Source organism: Urtica dioica, chromosome 3 (genome assembly GCF_054948205.1).
Source record: "Urtica dioica subsp. dioica isolate 48M chromosome 3, U.dioica_male_clone48M_v1_H2, whole genome shotgun sequence".
NCBI lineage: Eukaryota > Viridiplantae > Streptophyta > Magnoliopsida > Rosales > Urticaceae > Urtica > Urtica dioica.
Genome location: NC_142758.1, coordinates 3,359,655 through 3,375,298, shown reverse-complemented (window position 1 = coordinate 3,375,298; position 15,644 = coordinate 3,359,655). Strand labels below are relative to the sequence as shown.

At 38.3% G+C, this 15,644-nt stretch overlaps 1 protein-coding gene across 1 annotated transcript; it reads left to right on the top strand.

Annotated features, from left to right (window-relative positions):
* Positions 1-11,062: 11,062 nt before the first annotated feature.
* Positions 11,063-13,983, top strand: LOC149402088 (uncharacterized). The gene is made up of 3 exons (XM_089608235.1): positions 11,063-11,381; positions 11,456-11,548; positions 13,801-13,983. Exons 1-3 carry the CDS (start codon positions 11,097-11,099, stop codon positions 13,981-13,983), a joined length of 561 nt encoding a protein of 186 aa, XP_089464361.1. The 5' UTR covers positions 11,063-11,096.
* The last annotated feature ends 1,661 nt before the right edge of the window (positions 13,984-15,644 follow it).

Genomic DNA, 15,644 nt, shown 5'->3' with positions numbered 1-15,644 from the left:
TTAGAATTAGTTACGAGTTTGTCGCTAATTTTAATTATTTAGTGACAAACACATTTCTCACTAAATCTAAACTATGTCGAATTAGTGACACACTTGTAACTAAATCTACGGAATTAGTGACAAACTTGTAACTAAATTTCGTATTTTTAGATTTTGCAAATAGTAAATTTCAAATTATTACTAGTGTTTCTCATACATCTATATTTGCGTATTTTTAAACACCAAATAAGGTGATATTTATATCAGAAAACAAAGCAAGAGCAAAGCAAACTTGTCACTAATTCAAGTGGATTTAATAACATCTCGTTTTCACTAAATCACTGTGATTAGTGACAAATTTGTCAATAAATCATTGGATTTTAGTGACATGTTTGTCATTAAATCACTGGAATTAGTGACAAACTCATAACTAATTTTCTGAAATTAGTGACAAGTTTGTCACTAAATTACTAGAATTAGTGACAATCTTGTAACTAATTGCAGTGATTTAATGGCAAAATTGACATAAAATTCAGCCATTTAGTGACAAATTTATCATTACATTCATTCATTAAAATTCTCTAATTTACGGAGGTTGAGGTCGTGTCGTTAAGTTTACAGTACAAACTTGTCACTAAATTTAATGACATCTTCTTAACCTAAATCACTAAAATTAGTGTCAAATTGTCAATAAATCACTAGAATTAGTGACATGTCACTAAATATTGAAATATAATCTGGGCTAGAAGGAGAGAGAACGGGGAATGATAGATGAGGAGAGAGTAAAGTGTTAGGAGGAGAGAGAAAAATATTATTTTTAAAGGGTTTTGATTGGTGAAAAATTATGTAATTTGATTGAAGTTGTTGAGAAATTAAATGAAAAGTAATTGATTATGTTGTGTGAGGTTAAACTAAGAAATTTTTTGTTATCTCTCATTTGACTCGGGTCCCACAAATTTTGACCACTCATAGAATGATAAATTTTCGAATTTTATAGATTTTTGAAAAGTTCCTTTGAGGTAGTCCTACTTAAGTGAAAATCCCTACATAATAAAATAACAAAAAAAAAGTTTTAATTTGAGTCCTATATCACTATAAATCATGCATCAAATGAAGATGATGTATAATATTTATATGTATATATATCTATGTATATTTTTTACTTTTATAGTAGATAAGGTTTATATATTTTCTTAAGTTATATAAAATATGAGATTTATGTAATAATAGTTTTTTTAAATTTTTATTTTGTATAATTTAATTCATATAATATATAATAAATTATTATTACAACCCTTGTTATGAAAAAAAAAACTTGTATAAAACTTATCAGGTCGATGTTTTGTCAAGTGATAAGCTAAGGGTCAAAGTAGGACGAGTGCTCCATTTTGAATTCACAAGAGTCTGAACATTCTCTATAAACCAAAAAAATCAAGTGACGACTATTAGACGAAATGACAACAAACGAAATACGTTGAAAAACAACAACGAAACAAAAAAGCATTGCCTCCATCGACCGCAAACCCTCCTAGCAACAGCAGCGCCGCCGGTTTTCGTCTACTTTTGTCAGTATTTTGAAACTTGGTGTGATCACCAATATTGGGATATTAAATAAATAACAATATTATTGAAAAAGTTATCAAATTTTACACAGTTCGATTATAATCTTAATGTCCACGCGTAAGAGACTAATAGGTCCTGTTTGGTTATGTTTTCTATTTCTGTTTTCTGTTTTCTGTTTTCTGATTTTAAATTCTAGAAAACAGTTTTAGAAAAACTGTTTGGTTATAAATTCAAAAAACAGATTTAGAATCATGTTTCTGTTTTCTTTGAAATTTGTTTAGAAAACAGAAAACAATGAAAAGTTGTTTTCTATTTTATCTTTATACAATTGAATGGAAAACATAACCAAACAACGTTTAAAATATTCTGAAACGTAATTCTAAATCTGTTTTTTAAATTTAAAAATTAGAATCAGAAAACAGAATTTAAAAACAGAAAACGAGTTTAGAAAACTAAACCAAACGGCCCCTAAATAATGGTGAAGCTCGCATCTACGTATGCTGACCGAAATTTCTTCAGACTTGTTGGCGTGGGCCAGGTGAGCTCAATTATTTACCCCAATGTGTGCTGCTCAAGTCCAAACTTGATCGACAAGTCAAAAGTTATAGATAAGATGAGTTAAATGGTTTCTCTAATTATATGCTTTATAAATTATCTTGTCATATTCCACTAAAAAATTGGAACGATATTATTACAATAATTTTCTAAAAAATGGTTTTCTATTGATTTATTCCTTCCACTAAGACCAATCCTCCAGGTTTATCACGTTATGACAAACCAATTTTACTGTTATATCATTCAAGTCATATGTAAGTCCTGTTAATGCAATTCGTCGCACAATATTTACAATGTACGTATCGCAGAGGAGTATGATTACGCACGTCGTGTTGAAGAGGATCGCATTCCCTTAGTCTCGAGGATACTATAGCAAATTGGAGACGAGATGGTGATAGTAGAGAAGGTCAACCGGGATGGTGCTAATGGAGATCGCTTCCTTTGGTCACGAGAAGATTGTAGAGAATTGGGGACGCCCGAATGGCCATAGTTTCCAAGGAGCCTTAGAAAAGTCGACCTAGGTGGTGGCAAACCTCTGAATACCCTTCACGTGGTGGAAATGGGGTAGACTCCTTGTATGCTTCCTTTCCCTCAATCAAGCTAAGAGAGAGGAAAAAGATGGGAATGTTCATCTTTTCGGAGACGAAGAGCTTCAAAATGAGAGTGGGCCCAAGCATGGTTCGCCTTGAGGCCTTTTTGCCTTCACGGGCCCGAGCCAAAATATGACATGGAATTCCTCGTAAGTCGCGAGGAATTTTAATTCTTTTTGGTTTTCCAAAAATGACCAACCAACACCTTAAACCTACGTTGTGTGGTAGGATTAGATCTAATCCTCCCAATATGATTAAATTAGTATTAATCCTAATTGAGATCAAATCTAAATAATTTTTAATTGCGTAAAAGAATGATAACATATTACATTCAATTTAATAACCAATTAATAACGCGGGGGCCATGAATTCCACAATCATAAATTATTTTGATTCGTAATATAAGTAGACATTGAACAAGCTCAAAAGGATTATTATAGTACTTACATGGGAGTCCTTCTGGAAGAAACACCGTTCTGAACGCGTTCGCCATGATCCTTGACTCCTTTCTCGATCCAGATGGCTAACCTTCTTGATTCTTCACACAAATCATTCTTCTTCTTCATCTTCTTTGAACCCGCACCTTAGTCTTCCAAGCCATTCTCAATATGGAAGGGGACGAATAGAGTAGACTAACTCCTTGTTTGCTTTAGTTGAATTAACGAGAGGTTCGTTGAAACAACAAAACACATTTATGGGAAGGGGGATACTTCTAAGAAATATTCTAGAGAGGGAGAGATGTGGAAAACTTCAGAGAAAAATTTGCACTGTGTTGGTTGAGTTTTCTCTCTGCTTCATACCCTTTTTTACAGTTTTCAAATACCCTAGTTTGGGAGGACAAATCGCAAATACTTTATTGTGTTTTATTTGATTCCTAGAAAATATTTGCGATTTGTCAAATAAAACACAATAGCCTAAATAAATTCAATAGAGTATTTGCGATTTGTCCTCCCAAACTAGGGTATTTGAAAACTGTAAAAAAGGGTATGAAGCAGAGAGAAAACTCAACCAACACAGTGCAAATTTTTCTCTGAAGTTTTCCGCACAAATCGCAAATACTTTATTGTCTTTTATCACAATAGCCTAAATAAATTGAAGACAAAAATGAGAAATAAATTGAAGACAAAAATGAAGCAAAATCAAGTGAATTCAAGAATAGAAATGGCAAGGCTGCCATTTCACCATAAACGACTAGTTTGGAGTTTTCGGATTTGAATCAAAACCAGTCCATTTCTATGGAATCTAATCTCACTCTCTCAAAAATATACATTAGCCTCTCTCGAGTTATCTAAAAAACCTATGCGACTTACAAACTATTATTATCTCGACATCTAACCTATTAAAACAGTCACAAGCATTAAAAACAAAAATTCAAATGACTACACTATTATTAGAGTTTTCTACTAATCTATCTCAACAATGAAAATTCGAATATGATGACAATTGTTGGTACTTGGCTTCGTCGATAAGAAAGACCAGTGACTCATGCCCATTTCTGGAAGCCTACTTTGAGAATACATAGAAAATCAGGGACTCATCATCAGCTCAGTGAGGGTAGAATGATGCTCAGATCGAGCTGGGGCCAATAGATGTACCCCGGTAATGACCCAATTGTTATGAGCTTTTAATTTGAAGTATATATTTGTAACCGACACATTGATTAAATAATTTCATCATTAATTACAATAATAATATATGAATTTGTATCAATTAAGTTAACATTGGTAAAAATGGGTATATTTGCGTGTATCAAGGCCTGAACAAAGGGCTAGCAATTCTACTCGATAATTGTACTACATTCTTGACTACTCAATGCAATTCTCTCTATTGTCGTTCATATTAGTTCTTTCAATTTCAATATATTTTTCTCTATTCTTCAATCAGGAATTCAGGATCTCAAGACAATAATTATTAGTCCATTTTAATACATAAAAAATTAATATTATATATAATATTTGTGATTGTTGATTTCAGCGATTTTCACATCAACAACGACTATCTACTCTCTCTCTCTCTATCTCCCTCTCTCAAAGAAAACTATCTTGTATAACAATTTTAATGGTGATCAATCAATAGAAAGAATTTAGCACAATTCAAATCCAGCAGCCATGTAATTGAAACAATCAAGCTATTATCTAACCCTAATGGAACTTCAAACCATTAATAAATCCCTGACTACATTACACTACTACAAATACAGTTTTCCGGTGCGGTTGACTTTTGGGTGCGACTATTCGCACCTAAAAGTCGCACCAAAAAGACTTTCAGGTGCGAATAGTCGGACCCAAAAATCAATTAAGCGCTGAAAATTTTTCGGGAAATTTTTGAATTTGGGTGCGAGTAGTCGCACCCAATAGTGTGGTACTACTATTGGGTGCGACTAAGTCGCACCCAATACTGTCCCCAAAGGTATAGGTGCGACTGAGTCGCACCTAAATGTCCAAAAAATTTCGGCGGCCAAAACTTCCCCCTTTTTTTACAAAATGTCATTGGGTGCGACAAAGTCGCACCCGAAACCACTGACACATGTCATTGGGTGCGACTATGTCGCACCCAAAGGTTTCATTGGGTGCGACTTTGTCGCACCCAAATTTAAAAGTCTTTATATAAAGCACATGCTCGAAGGGTTTTCATTCGAAAACTCAAATTCGCCCAAAAAAACAAACGCCTCTATCTCCCGACTCTCTCTTTCTCTCCCACACCGTCGCCGCCACCACCCCGTCGCCGCCGCCACCACCCCGTCGCCGCCGCCACCACCCCGTCGCCGCCGCCACCACGACGCTCCTACCGCCGCCACGACCCTCTCTCTCTCAACCTCCAACCTCTCGCCGCCACTGCCCTCTCTCTCTCCGGCCACCCGTCGCCGCCGCCACCACTACGCTCCTCCGACCGGCACGACCCTCTCTCTCTCAGCCTCCGTCACGAGGACCGCCGCCAGTGCCCTCTCTCTCTCCGGCCACCCCGTCGCAGCCACCAGCTCCGGTGTGGTGCAGAGCTTTCTCGGTCTCACGTTCTTTCTCTCTCTCAGCCGCTACACACCGCCGTGCCTCCACCGTGAACTCCGACCACCGAGCTATCTCGTGCTCGGTTGTGCCTTCTCTCGCTCGGGTAAGCTCTCTCAATCTATATCTCTGTGTCTCTCTTAATCTATAATAGCAACTGAGCATTTACAGCATTCATGGATCACATTAACCGTTTTAGTCGGTTTGGAATCGGATTCGTTTTAAAAAAAACCTTTGCTTTTTGTGCTGAATGATCCGTAATTTCGATTGCGTTACTAATTTTGTGTCAAACAGACCAGCCCCGTCTCGAGCGCACCCACCCTCATCGTAACAGCTTCGAACCCCAGCTCCGCGCTTCTCTCCGTCCCGCTGCCGAGCCTCGCTGCCCAAAACAGGCTCTCGGTGCCTCTCGCTGCGAGACAGTCCCACTCCGACAGCCTTTTTCGCTTCGTCCGAGCACGCCTCACCGCAACCTCAAGCCACCGTCCTTGCTCGTCGGCTCTTCAAGAGGTTAGTTCATTTATTTATATTCTTATATGTACTCTAATTAATTAGAAAGTTTAGATTAGTTCATTTAGTTTAGTAATAATTTACTAAAGTTTAGTTCATTTATTAATTAGAAAGTTAATTAGATAGCAAGTTTAGTTTAGTTAGGTTAGTTTTATATGTTAATTGTAATTTGAAATTATAACTTAATATATAACATTAGTAAATTGTAAATGATATCATTAGTTTACTTAATTTGAAATGTTAATTAGACATTTTAGTTTAGTTAGTAATGTTATATTGTAAATGTTATGTTAATTTTAGTATTGTTAATTAGAATTAATTTGATAACATGTTTAAATTTTATAGTAAAATGCTTAGGTTTGTGATTTAGTAAATTATATGTTTGGATTGAATTAACAAATGTTATGTTAATTTGAATTAATTTAATAACATGTATAGATTGTATAATAAAATACTTAGGTTTGTGATTTAGTAAATGATATGTTTGGATTGAATTAACAAATGTTATGTTAATTTTAGTAATGTTATAATTTGAATTAATTTAATAACATGTTTAGATTGTATAGTAACATGCTTAGGTTTGTGATTTAGTAAATGATATGTTTGGATTGAATTAACATATGTTATGTTTGAATTAATTTAAGTTGATATAATTAGTTAGTTTGTTGTAAACGAGCCACGGAGGTTCTGTTTAGGGTTTAGTTGATTATTATGATAGTTTTAGATGATTTGTATATGCTTTTAAATGAGTTTGTAGGTTTTTGGTTTGTTAGTATTATAGGGGAAACTCTGCCGAATTTTAGATTGAGTTTCTAGCATATTATTCTCAGATAACATAAAATTCATAATCTCATCTTCATTCATTGATCTTCGTCCCGTAGCAATAAGTAATCGACTTCATTCGTCTTCGTCACTTAGCAACAACTCTTAATAATTATTCTTTTTTTCATTTCGTTTAGCGAAATCAATGTCCAATCCAAGTAGAGATTGGATCACCGAGAACAATCGGTTGTCCTTGCAGTATAAACTCGGAGTTAATGAATTTATCCGCGCTGCAAGAAGATTTCCGAACGATAATTACGAATATCGATGTCCATGCAAGCCTTGCAACAACGTGAGATGGCACGACATTGGGGTTGTAAGGCATCATCTGCTAAACAAAGGGTTTACCCCGGGTTACACAGAATGGTATCATCATGGCGAGGTCGTGCGTTCCGTCGGTCATGTTGAAGAAGTCCCCATCGGAGAAACAACCCAGAGAGGAGTAGGAGGAATACATGCTGCTGTGGAGGATATAAGAGATCACGAGGATTTCGATGGTGTTACGGAGCCGGCTCCGAGCGATGTGCGTGCGGAGGAGCAAGTGGAAGACTTGTTCGCTGAGTTGGAAGCGGAATTGTACCCTGGATGCAAGGAGTTTTCGTCGTTGTCATTCTTGGTTCAGTTGATGCACCTTAAAGTCACGAACCATTGGACGAACAAGTCGTTCACAGAACTATTGCAGCTTTTGAGGAAGTCTCATCCAGCCGGTAATCGAATACCGGAGAAGCACTACGAGGCAAAAGCGAAGCTGAAGCGTTTTGGCATGGGATACGAGATGATCGACGCGTGCATTAATGACTGTGTCCTATTCCGAAAACATCTCGCGAACGTCGACGTGTGTCCGATATGTAACGAGAGTAGATGGAAGCCAACTGGTAAGAAGATACCGCAGAAGATATTGCGATATTTTCCGTTGAAAGATCGATTGAAGCGACTGTACGCATCTCGACACACGGCGCTTCATATGGAGTGGCACGAAAGAGATCGCGTCAGGGAAGCTGGCGTTCTACGACATCCTGCTGATGGTACCGCGTGGAAGAATTTGGACGAGAGATACCCAGGTTTTGCTGCAGAGCCTCGGAACGTGCGGCTTGGGCTAGCTGCGGATGGATTCAACCCGTTTGGGGATATGAGCCTATCATACAGCATGTGGCCTGTAGTATTTACGACGTACAACTTGCCGCCTTGGTTGTGCATGAAGAAAGAGTACCTGATGCTAACGCTTCTGATCCCGGGGCCCCATTCACCAGGAAAAGATATGGACGTTTTTTTGCAGCCTGTGGTTGAAGAGTTGAAAGAACTGTGGGAGAATGGAGTCCGCGTTCGTGATGGAGCCAGAGATGAAGTGTTTCGGTTGCGTGCCGCGTTACTTTGGACGATAAACGATTTTCCGGCCAGATCGTATTTATCGGGATGGAGCGGCCAGGGGTATCTCGCTTGCCCTACGTGCAACTTTGACACGCCGTCCCTAAAAATCAGAAACAGGATCGTCTACTACGACCATCGTCGGTTCTTAAAAAGGCGTCACCGATTGAGGAAAAGCAACGATCACTACAAAGATAAGCACGAGAAACGAAATAAACCCGAGAAGTTGACTTCGCAAGACATACTCGCTCAGTTGGCTGGTGTTTCTTGCACGACTACTGGCAAACACGCTGCCTCTGTAGGCAAAAAGCGAAAGCGAGCTGAGAGCGAACTGAATTGGACCAAGAAAAGCATCTTTTACGAGTTGCCGTACTGGTCTGAGTCGCAGTTGAAACACAACATGGACGTGATGCACGTAGAGAAGAACGTGTGTGAGAATCTTCTCGGGACGATGCTCAGCTTGGAAAAGAAGAACTATGACACCGAGAAGGCGAGGCTTGACTTGATGGACTTGGGCATCAAGACCGCTTTGCACTTGGAACCAAATGGGAGTGGGTATTACAAACCGCGAGCGTCGTACGTTTTGACCCTTGAGCAGAGACAGCGATTTACAGAGTACTTAAAATCTGTCAAATTTCCCGATGGTCTCGCTGGGAATTTAAAAAAAAATGTGACAACTGATGGAAAGCTCACAGGTTTGAAGTCGCATGATTGCCACGTGATCTTGCAAAGATTGTTGGCTGTTGGTATTCGTCCTTTTGTGCCACAACCAATACATGATACGATCACTGAGCTTTGCAACTTTTTCAAGTTGATAAGTTCGAGAACATTAAGAGCTGAAGATCTCGAAAGAGCGCAAGAGTCTATCGTCGAGATCTTATGTAAGCTTGAGATGATATTTCCACCTGCTTTTTTCACGATCATGGTTCACGTGGCGATCCATCTACCAGAGGAAGCGTTGCACGGCGGCCCGGTGCATATGCGGTGGATGTACCCTTTTGAGAGATACCTTGGGACGTTAAAACATTTTGTCAAAAATAGAGCTAGACCAGAAGGCTCTATTGCTGAAGCTTATGTTGTAGAAGAAGCTCTAACGTTCATTGCAAGGTATATTGAAGATAAGAAGGTAGTTGAAGAAGTTCAAGTGCGAGAGATCTCTGTTTTTCGATCCGAGATGTGTGTGCCTTATGGGATGATGAACGCGATAGTATTAGACGATGAGCAAAGAGAAAAAGCGGAGTGGTACATCTATACCAACTGTCCTGAAGTGGATCCGTATTTGGTGTAAGTAATCGATCCATTTGCTTCTCTAACTTATTTCATTGTTGTATTTTCTTTACGCAATGTTTTAAACATGCAACAGCGAGCATTTGGATTTCCTGAACGAATCTGGAGTTCGCGATATTGAAGCGGAGCATAGAAAGGGATTCAAAGATTGGTTTGCGAACAAGGTAATAACACAATAACCCGGTTTTTTATAAACACATAAGTGCTAACCAATACTTTGTTTCGTAATAACCAGATTTTTGAAATGAAAGCTAGTAGGTCTGACGTGTCTGACGAGATCTACTCGCTTTCTATCGGTTCCCTTCAAGTCGCTTATCAATATCCATGCTGCTTTGTTAACGGCGTGAAGTTCATTACTCATCGTCGCGATAATCAACGAGTCACTCAAAATAGCGGTGTATGTGTGCCTGTGGATGATTTCACTTACTACGGTCGTATGGAAGACGTCATAGTGCTGAATTATAGGTACGACTGTCGTGTTGTATTATTCAAATGTATATGGTATGGTGACAAGCACGATGCTCGGCGACTAGTTCACAACGATAAGACTACTGGAGAAACGAGTGCTTTTACCGCGAAACAGTGGTTTACAGAGGAGCCGTACATACTCGCAATTCAAGCGAAACAAGTCTTTTACATCAAAGATCTTGTTTTAGGTGGTAACTGGGAAATCGTTCAGGAATGCAATCATCGAGGGATTTGGGACGTTCCTGAAGTCGACCCCACCACCTCAGCCTCGATTCCGTTGACAATAGAATTGTCAAACATCGATCGTCTGAATCATCGACATGAAATCGAAGATGCTGAGCTAGTAAATATCGTTGACGATGGTGAGGAAGACGATGATGATCATGAGGAATGCATCGTTTTTGAGGGAGAAGATGTTGATGTTGATGTTGATGTTGATGTTGATATAGGTAGTGATGACGATGAATGAGAACTATCTATGTAACCACGGTTTTCCTCCGCCATATGTGAGGTTTTATAATAAAATATATCCGTGGTGTCACCCACGTTTTTGTATGATGTTGTTTCCTTTTGTTTTGTGATGTATGTTCACAAATGTTGTTTTATTTTATACGATGTCAATTTACAAATGTTGTTTTCATTTTATAGGATGTCGACCGCTTCAGGTTCTGGTGGAGATTCGCCACAGAGACCGGATTCTCAAGGTCCGCCACAGGAACCTGAGTCCCAAGGTCCTAAGAAATCAAGGGGACCAACAACCGGCTCGACGTCGGCGCGAGCAACACAGGGGGTACCGGGTGCGAAGGTGGTCAAGTGGGACCCAATAAACCAAACATTCTACCAAGAGATAAGGAAAGAAAATAAAAAAGTTGGACTATTTAACAACCGCCTCGGTGCTTTGGTGAAAGCACATATCCCGCCTACGACTCGTGATTGGAGTGAAGTGACGCCACAGATGTTGGCTGCTATTTTGAGCGCACTTCATTCCGAGTTCAGATTTGTGTACACGGATCTTGACACCGGCGAGGATCTGCCTGCGGATTGCTTTCAGAATACGATTGATCAGGCTATCATTCGGAATGCCAAGATCAGGCGACGCAACCAGAAGTCCAAGCTATCAGAGAAGTTCAGATTGGAGTTTTGTGGGAGCACTGAAAACGCTAAGGCGGAAACACCACCGGGATATAAGAAAGAGGATTGGGAGGCGGTGGTAGACGAGTTCGCGACTGACGATTGGAAGGTACGTAATGTATGATTGTAATAAATCACAATATCTTTATCAGATTGAATAATGACAAAATTAATTATTTGCAGAAAAAATCTACTCGCAACAAGGAGAATTCGAAGAAGAAGAAGACGAGGTCGACTCAAGGATCTCTTTCTTTCTTGGCTCATCGTCATTTGAACGTAAGTTATTCTAATTTTGAAATACTTAAGTTGAAATAAATTCAGTACTTATATTTTCATAACAATTACAGAGTAAGGATGATGGGACTTTGGGCTCCGCGTTAACGACGTGGGAGCAAAAACACCATAATAGAAAAGGTGAATGGACGACAGATTGGGCGAGACGAGCACATGTAAGTCATATGTTATAATTAAGAGTACGTTACTTACATAATAATTAATTTTTAATAATTTTTTTATGTGTAAAGGCGCGGATAGTTACTCTACTGGCGGATCTTCAGCGACAAGCAGAAGAGCAAGGCGTAGTCTTTGACCAGGACGCCGCAGAGGAGCACGCGATGTTAGAAATTCTCGGGAACCGTCAAGATTGGTACGTTGGAATAGGTCCAACGGTCCCGAGAACATCTTGGGCTATTGCTCAGGCTCAGGACGAAAGCTCGTCGTCAGGCTCAGGCTCGTCGAGGCGCCGCGTTCCAGATCCAGTGGTTGGCGAGCTCCAAGCTCAGGTGGCGGCACAACAACTCGCTATGGCGGCACAACAACAGCAGATGGAGGAGATGCAGCGACAAATGTTCGCGTTCACGCAGCAGTTTTCGCCCTTGCCTCAGATGTCGTCCGGCACGATGCCACAGATGCCGCAGATGTCGCCCGGCACGATGCCACAGATGCCGCAGATGTCGCCCGGCATGATGCCACAGATGCCTCAGACGACGCCGCCGCCTCAGATGCATCCTATGCATCAGACAACGCCGCCATCAGTTTCAATGGCAGATGCTCAGACGACGCCGCCAGGTTCAGCAGATTACCAGCGAGAGCGTACGAGCGGCAGTGAGCGTACGAGCGGAAGTGGACGAGGAGGTAGCAGCACTTCTGGAGGAAGATTTGGCGGAAGAGGGAGTAAAATGTTCAAGGATTGGTTTACAAACCGAGGAAAAGGAAAGGGAAAAGAATGAACATTTATTTTAATTATTTGTCGTACATTATATAATTATTGTAATCGAAAAACAAATGGTTAGTTTTTATTATGATTATAAATATTAATTAATGAATTTTCTAATTAATAAACTATTTAGTTATTTGATTACAATTATAGAATTCGTAATTAATGAATTTCTAATTAATAAATATTAAATAACAAATAAAAAAAAACTTAAAAATAGCTATCGGGTGCGACTACTCGCACCCATAAATTTGGCGGGTAGGCCAACGGGTGCGACTAGTCGCACCCACAGACTTGGCGCGAATGAATTTGGGTGCGACTAGTCGCACCCAAAGACTTGGCGCGAATGAATTTGGGTGCGACTAGTCGCACCCGTTGGCCTACCCGCCAAATTGATGGGTGCGACTAGTCGCACCCAATGGCTTTCGCGCGGACTTTTTCGCACATTTTTTCTGACTTATGGGTGCGAATATGGGTGCGAATATCCGCACCTAAAAGTCGCACCTAAAAATCATGACCTTCGGGTGCGACTAGTCGCACCCATGACCTTTAGGTGCGAACTTTCGGGTGCGACTTTGTCGCACCTAAAGTCGCACCTAAAGGTATCAATGGGTGCGACTTTCGACCTTTGGGTGCGAAAAAAGTCGCACCCAATGCTGTTTTTTGTACTAGTGTTACAACCCTATTAAATACTTAGTCCACAATCGATTTCATAACCACAATCAAACACGTAACAATTCAAATAAACAAAGCAAGCATTGAAAGAAAAAAAAACTTATATTAAATAAAATTGATGTTCAACAATAATCTAGAATGACACAAAAAGGAGAAGAAAGAAGAACGATTGAAGTTGATAAAGATTAACGCGCCGGGTTGTCAATTCCATCAAGACACACTTTTTTCTCCAAAAGCTCTCCATAAAACTAGCCGAACACTAATGAAAAACTCTCAATAATAGCAAATATGTGATTTTGAGTACCTAATTTTATTTATTTAGGGTTTATGGTGATTATTTGAAGCTATTTGGGCACTTAGATAAGATCCAAGGGTCAAGAAAGCTTTAAAACGGGAAATTGACAAACACAACGCATTTTAGAGACCGCAACATCGTCTCAACGTGGTGTAGCTCTAGACTTCAGCATGGTGCGGTGAATTTTGTGTCGTTGCGCAACAATTTTGAATCCGTCATAATTTCTTGCTCCGACGTCCGATTCTATAAATAAATATGTGTTGGAAAGCTCATAAAAAGCTCTATTCAATGCTGGCAATGGCTCATCTAAAATTGTCAATTAAAAATCTCAAAATCATGCAGAAGAATGCATCGTGTTTCTTGTTTTGCTATAAACTGTGTAAAAAGTCTTCAAAATACCCCAATATTGTTCTATTGCTCTCAAACACTAAGGAAACACAAATAGAAGTTATATTAAAAAGATCCGGGGATCATGATGAAAGAATCGCTTTGCATGTTTTTGAGTGCCTTAACCAAGAAATATGATATCTCTAACGCCATCGTGATTCGAATATGTTTTTTTAAAACATGAATGACAAACAAGCTCCTATGCTCAACCCAACCCATGTGTGTGAATGTTCTCTTGAACCCAAGTATTATTGGAATTATGATCCGTTCAAACTTTGAAAGACAAAAGTTCAATAAGAGTTTTTAAAGAAAAATGAAAAACATGATAGGCACCCTTATTACCACTTACTCTCCACTTATGCACGACATGTAATTTTGAAAGTCCATAAGTCTTTACTCGGCTTGTGGTGTTAGGTTAGGGTCAATGGTTATTAGGGAAAAAAAGGCCATTGAAAACAACAAAACTTGCTTCTAAAAGTTAGAAAGTCGCTAACAAAAGTATTTTAGAAGCAACTTTTTTAGCGTCCATGGTGCCCGCGACGTGCACTCGATAAGCACATGCGAAGGCCAATGACCAGCCACATTGGGCGTGGCATGCCTGCTGAAGGACGCAATGCGCGCTTGGTCGGTGCATCACACCTTGAGCCGAGCGATGCTCATTTTATTTCGTTTTTTTTTCTTCGTGGAACACTTTAACTTCGTATTATTCTCATTTGAATTTTATTTTATTTATTTCTCAGTTTTTGGACTTCGAAGAATACGCACTGAAAAGAAAATACGTACAAATTGTATTGATGCCAACGGTCCTTTATAATAATTTTTTGTAGGGAAAATAACACATATATACTATGTGTTTTAGTGAAATATCGAGTTTAAACTTTGGTTTTCAAAAATGTCGAGTTCATACCATCTGTTTAACTCTTATATTGTCACAAATCTCTTTTTCATCATATTAACTCTTATATAAGAAAAACCGAATCAAATCCAAACCAATACTCTGACTTCTAAATTCCCAATTTTGAAATAAAAATAGCCTTAAATTGAAATTAAATAATAAAATTCATATCTCCCAAGAGATGAATTCATTCTATGTTAGAATTGCAACTCTGAATCATGAATTCTCTGTTCGAATCTGTTTTGATGCTACCAACTTTCAATTTTTACCCCTTTACATCTTTTTGTGTTATTCACGATTAAGAGACTGGTGTTTATTTTTTGTTTTTCAATAAATTACATATATGGCGCGAATGAATAAAGTTAATTGGTGTTTATATATAAATATTATAGTCAGCACCAATCAAAAATCAATAAAAATGTCATAAAAATAAGATTTGCAGTACTGTTGTCTATTTCAGGGTATAGTATCATCATTTTAGTTAAACAGATGGTATGAACTCAACATTTTTAAAAACCAAATGTTAAAATCGAAATTTCACTAAAACTCAAAGTATATGTGTGTCATTTCCCTTTTGTATTGATTGTTTTGATGACAAATTTACTTATTTAGAATTATGACCAACGCTTATTTTTTTGTATTGAATTTAGAAACGAATTCTTCATATTAAAAAAAAAAATACATTCAATCATTGATGTATATTCACCACAATTTCATAATATTTGTGTTAGAAATCAAATTAATATCATTAATTAACGATATAAGATATGATTTATATTAATTTTTACCTTAGTACTAATATTAATATTAATATTAAGATATATATATATATATATATACATATAAATCTTTTATAATTTTTTTCTCTAGATCCCACTATTTACTGTTAAGTCGTTTTTTTTAT

Excerpts from the sequence above, each read along its gene's own strand:
- LOC149402088 (XM_089608235.1), top strand. The coding sequence starts at position 11,097 with ATGTTGGCTGCTATTTTGAGCGCACTTCATTCCGAGTTCAGATTTGTG. Across the intron at positions 11,382-11,455 it reads TCGCGACTGACGATTGGAAG|AAAAAATCTACTCGCAACAA; the intron begins GTACGTAATGTA and ends AATTATTTGCAG. Across the intron at positions 11,549-13,800 it reads TGGCTCATCGTCATTTGAAC|AAGAATGCATCGTGTTTCTT; the intron begins GTAAGTTATTCT and ends AAAATCATGCAG.